The 6,000-nt window shown below is 39.9% G+C and overlaps 1 protein-coding gene across 1 annotated transcript in view; it reads right to left on the minus strand.

The window, feature by feature from the left end:
* LOC139734055 (S-adenosylhomocysteine hydrolase-like protein 1) overlaps window positions 1–2,512 on the minus strand; it is a 57,399-nt gene extending 54,887 nt beyond the window's left edge. The window contains exon 1 of the mRNA XM_071644872.1: window positions 2,230–2,512. Coding sequence (XP_071500973.1) covers window positions 2,230–2,352 — 123 coding nt within the window. The 5' untranslated portion in view covers window positions 2,353–2,512. The remainder of the gene's footprint in view (window positions 1–2,229) is intronic.
* Between the last annotated feature and the right edge of the window lie 3,488 nt (window positions 2,513–6,000).

Below are 6,000 nucleotides of genomic sequence, written 5' to 3' on the forward strand. Positions count from 1 at the left end.
TTCAGGATCTCCTGTGAGTCTAGGGTCCTAATCCACTACTGTATACCACCATGCTCCCAAGACAAATCTATAATATTGAACACATAAGGCTGACAGAAATTAGTCGGAGGCAAGATGCCAATTACATCACCAGTATTGGCACAACCCTCGACATACAGTATGAGAGAAAGGAAATTGCACAAGGTCCACTAATGTCAAACTGATTGTTTTCTACACTTGAGTGCCCTTGAGATTAAATAACTAGAAAAGCACTCTGAGAGCACAGATCTCTGCCAAGCAGCTAATTTCCACCAATACACACATCCTGAAAATCGTCTGATTTCCCAATATATATAGAAGTCTTCTGTTTACAATGTATGTTATCAGCTTCCAGCTGCACGGCACCTCGCCCCAAGCAAAGCACGCATTTTAGAGCGCGTATACATGCAAACCTCAAATACGCGCAGCTTGAATTCCCAAGTTCATTATTGACCCTATCTGCAAAATGATTTTAAAAAAACCTTCAAAAATCCATAAAAATTCTTCGATCGCTACAAAAATGTCATCATCTGTTCCTTGTGCACACAAACAAACAAACAAACCAACAAACCAATGCAGATGGATGCCACGGATACACTGTTGGGCCTGGTACAACATGATCAGTAGAAATAACCAAGTAAAGAGTCACAAGTAGTGGAGCGGATTCATTGGGGCTGCCTGTGAGGCGCACACCCACACAGAGCCGCAGAGCCTATAGGGTGCAGTTTTCGCAATACGGTTTGGTAGCCGTACACGAGCGCCATCAAGTGCCATTAAAGTGCATAGCATGGAAGAGAATGGTGAGAATTGTAATTTTCACATTGCAAGATCATTAAAGGCTGAATTATCAGTTTTACCTGAACATTATTCTTAACAATCTTTATAACAAGTGGCAATTTCATTGTAGTTGATACTAGTTCTATTTCACCTTGCTGTCACATCATTTATACTTAATCATTGATTTTTAGCTCCAGTTTACTCGAAAGATAAGCTGCATAACAGAAGATGTCTATAATACTAGCTTCAGATTATGGAAGCAGTATTAAATGCCGCAATCGCTTGAAAGAGCAAGTACTTTTGCATAACATGGAAGTCAACGTCGATATTTCACAATGCTAGCATCCCGCTGTATCCAGCAGAGACAGCATGCAAGCAATGCAAGCTGTGGGATTTGCAGATCAAGCTTGTGCATGTGCACGCACAGGAGGAGATTTCTGTGAACAGTGTTTTATTGCACAGCTTGCACGGTGTCTGCGCTGGATGCCACGGGACATGGAAATTCACAAAGAAAGTGAACCCGTAATACCTACAAAGTGATTAGTTTGCTGACAAATTCAAGTACCCTCCTCTATTAGTGTGAAATAGTAATTTTGAATAGATCTGCACATAAGATCACGTTAGTTCTGCCTTTACTTTTCTCTTTACGAATATTTGCAAAATGTCAGACTTCACTTTCATGGGGCCGGTTCGTGCATGGAGAGGCAAGAGCTGCAGAAAAAAAGTACCAAAAATTTCAAGCCTGATCAGGCCGATAGGTGCAGCAGCCCTGCATTGAGGGAACCTGCTAACGGTTAGTAACGGTTAGCACCCATGTTTCAGTAGGTCACATTAGTTGATTAAAACTGAATTTTCGTCAAAAAGCCCAACAAAATTTTTCTTTTTATCATCGAGAGTGGACGTGTGTGTAACAAAAATATCACCTTGCAAACTTGCGACATAATTTAGCGTTAGATGTGAGATGGATGATAAGTGACCAGGGGGCATCACGAGTATCTCGCCCCGATCTGAGGGCCTCGTGACAAGCACGGCCATGCTCACAAGGAGGGATCCTTATGAGCAGGAACCCCCCTGGCCCTGATGAATTGGTGGTACAGCTACAGGTAGCATCTGTGTCTCCATAGGCTACATGTACATTGTACATCTGAATAATGAATAGTATGCCAGGACAGACGCAGACTTACTCATTGCCACTGTTGAAGTTCCAGATGCACAAATTTCTCACAATCTCAGTCATCAGTAACCTTTGGCTTTATAATTTTCTTTACCTTGCTTCACGAGTATTATCATGTCATTGCTGACAATCCTTTATCTGCAAATAAATTTCCTCTTATTCTACAACTATTTAGATTCTACTAAATACAAATCTTGCTTCTAACCGTTTAGTCGTTACTTCATACCAGGGAGGTGGGAAGTTAAGAGGTTCATACTTACCCTTTCCCTTGATACAGTCTCAGGATGCAAGGGCTTCGAATCGGCACGCGAGCGCTCGGACACCTTGCCATTACCACCACTGTTACCGCTCGAGCCAGAGGTACTCGCTCCAGCATCAGCCATATTTCTCTTGGGAAAATGTACACCTAATTCACAATTACAGTTCAGAATCGGGCAAAAATGCCACACCAGTCCGATGTTTAGAATACAGTAGATTTATTGATACAAGCTGATATCTAACAGCTATGTTGGGCAATGCTGTAGCACGTCCCGATTTGTAGAGAACGCATGGACCTTCTCGCTACGCACTTAGCACGAGTTCTTACGATATTGATACACACAATGAATGCAACGGATGTCTACCGTATACACCGCACCGGTCGCCGAATAGTAAAATAGGGAGCTACAACGCAGTGCTCGCTACAGCTGATATCGGTCTCCCACACATGCTCTTCGCACGTTCACCCCAAAATCGCGTGGACCGTGTCGTGGTAAAAGCTGGATCGCGATAACTTGCTCGTTGTACGCTCGAAACCATTGACCGCAGGACGACCTAATCGTAATGAATAATGCAACAGATTGACAACCGACGCAATGCTGACGCTTTTATCGACTGACCAATGACAGAGTAGCAGCATACACAAAACTTGTTTCATTGGCGAAAAGTTCTGAAAGGCGGTCAATTTAATGCTAAATCCTAGGCAACAGGAGCACGGGCGAATAGGCAGCCGGGGTTGAACCCTTTCCTTCCATTCTACTACGCAACATTCTACATCTGTGCAATCAAGGAGGTTAAAGAGATGGCGTTCCAGCTGGCTGTAATTATTCAGTTGTCAGTTTTCTATGGATATGCACAAAAGAATTCCACAGGGGCATTTGTGCCATTGATGGTCGAGGTTCAACGCTGTTGCCTTTCTGAGCAATCTGAAGATTATTTTGAGTGCTAATGTTGGCTATATTTTGCTTATCTATCACCTAATGATAAAGCATACAAAACAAAGTATATCCCATCCAGAAATATGTGCCATAGGGTAAATCGGAGCTGTATGTTGTAAAAAGATATGAAACTGTGCCTTCACTGAAAAGTTGATCATGTTATTTTCCTGATCACTTCCAACAAATAAACCCGATATGGTATAATCTCTACAAGTAGAAGTTCTTTATTCATTGAAATGTCAGATTAGTGTAAAGACAAGTAAAACTAAGTAATTTTTATTTTTATTTCATATTTACACAATCTTTTATTCACGCATCCCTGTGTCTTTACCAGTATGTACCACTCTTCTATTATAAGAAATGAAAAGTAATTTCTATCATAAAAACAAAAAGATCTTCCTTTAGAGAGTGGCTGGTCTTTATGCAATATTACACGGATCAATTGTCTTCATATCTGTGGGGCAGCTCTAGTTTGGCACATACTTCAAATAATTTTGAGTGGTGGCAACAAAGATGGGATCAAAGGGAACAAGATTGTTATGACTCAATCTCTTGAACCTCCTCGGTAGAGCTGATGAAAGCCATGAGCCAGTTGTCTATTGCATACCGGGGACACACTGTCATACATTTCAAATTTACTCTCCGATCCAAGTATCTACTTAAAAGTATGTCAAGAAATCATATACACAAAAACAACAACAAAGGCCTCATACTATTGTATCATAATCATGAACAAGTGCACACCATGGGTATAAATAAGAGAGAGAGAGAGAGAGACAGAGACAGAGACAGAGAAACAATAATAAGATGTAACGTCTTGCATCTGAAACGATGCAGAAACTTATTTATTCGTGACCAACAGAGTTTCAATGGGAAATTGACCTTGCACAAAAACATTTGATTTTGAAAAAAAAAAACATATCTCTTTTATTTTCCCATCAAAAAGTCCATATCTCCTTCAAATTAAGAATAAAAGCAAAATGGTGTTATGAGGCACTGACTGAAAGAGCAAGTGATGTCAACTGTACTCAAGTCATATTTTTGCAAAGAACAGAGGTCACACTTGAAACTCTGCAAAGAATTGCACAACATGGTGGAAGTCTTGCACAGAAATAGGCTGTTATAAATCTAAAACATGACATTTACCTCATCACTTATGACCAGTAAATAGGAGCTTTTGCATATTTGGTTCATAAATTGAAAAAAAAGAAGTCATGCTACAACCATTTGGGCACATGAAAATACTCTTCTAAGTAACATGACCATGAGTTATCACTTATGTAAACAATTATTGTGCGGACCAAAATCTCTTTTGGCAAAGAAGCAACATGCTAAAAGATAGCAGGGTCTTGTATTCTATAAGAAAAGTCCTAGAAAGCTGTCAGTATTTGTTGTTGTTCTTCAGCAAATGGTTATCATCAGAGACATGGCTGATATCACCCTCAAACTCTTTATTACACAGGGTTTAATCTTGCCAATCTTCTTACATGATTATCAAAGTAATGTGGTGAGCCACTACATGTTACATTGTATATCTTCACAGCTTAAACACTAGATTTGATACTAACTGGTCCTAGGATTTGACCTTCCAAGGAAACATTATTTGACCTAACGAGGTATGTATTGGTAACTGCTGCAATGTCATCACACTTTCCTTACGAATTGAATGTCACATATGACTCTAAGACATCAAAACTGGCATTGAAGCATGCTTTCCTCATTCTGATATTTTTCTCTCTGCTCCTAACAGGAAACACTTTTGCAGTGCCCTCGACAGTCAGCTATTCTACATTTTGCTATTGCTTGTGCCACATCCCAACAGTTGGAGCAATATTTCAAGATCATGACAGTTGTGTATTAAGCACTGGCCAGTGTGTCTGGCACAGAACAGTGCATGATTCATTGTTAAACTGTAATTTTTGTACAATGATCGAATCATATCTTATCTAACCAACTGGAAGTTCTCTTACATGATCTCACTTCAAATATTAGTTGCTAGTTTTGCTTGTCATCAGTATTTGGTGAGAATCAGAGGACTATAATGCTGATGCCTTATGTCATCAATACAGAACAATTATCTCAGACTTTGAAAGGTGTGCATATAAAAGTATGGTGGTACACATAATGCCTATGGGGCTTTGCTATACACCTCCCCTGAAGCTTTCTTCGTTTTGATTTAAAAAAAAAGTTCATCCTGTCTCAAAATTAACATTAATATGTGCATTTCACCAATCTCATCTAAATTATGATAAACCTGAAAAAGTCTTTTGATTTATCTACATGGAATTACAGAACCACAACCCCATCACAATGGTACATGTATAAACAATACACACAACTATCACTTGAGTCTGCTTCTTCACCACTTAAGGCTTATTGTATGGAACAGATGGGATTAGCGCCTTAACCCGCTGAGGACGAGTCCCCAGTATACTCGGGCAGGTGTCTATGGGAAATGCATGTTGTAGCAAAATCAGTCCGTCCTCGACGGGTTAAGATAGAGTTAACAAGCAAGAATTACAAATCTGAAGTTATCGTTTGTACCACCAACAGTGACTGAGTATTGCGGCGTCTCTGCTGTGGGAAAACAAAACTACAATTGTTGTATGGTTCAGACATTGGAGGTTGTGTCAGATGACAGACATGACCATTTACAGTTGTAAGGAAGATTTATATCAAATCAACATCAAATATCATTAATGTGATTGTAGCACCTCTGCAATCAAGTGTAGTCCCTGCCTCCACATTATTTTGCATAGTATTCTTATTTCACAGAATTTGCAGCTGAACGTAGACGAGAACAGGCAAGTAGAGACCTGCCGTAAGAATCAAGTG

Source organism: Diadema antillarum, unplaced genomic scaffold (genome assembly GCF_040938485.1).
Source record: "Diadema antillarum isolate AM-2024a unplaced genomic scaffold, OU_Dant_1.0 seq00000507_RagTag, whole genome shotgun sequence".
Lineage (NCBI taxonomy): Eukaryota > Metazoa > Echinodermata > Echinoidea > Diadematoida > Diadematidae > Diadema > Diadema antillarum.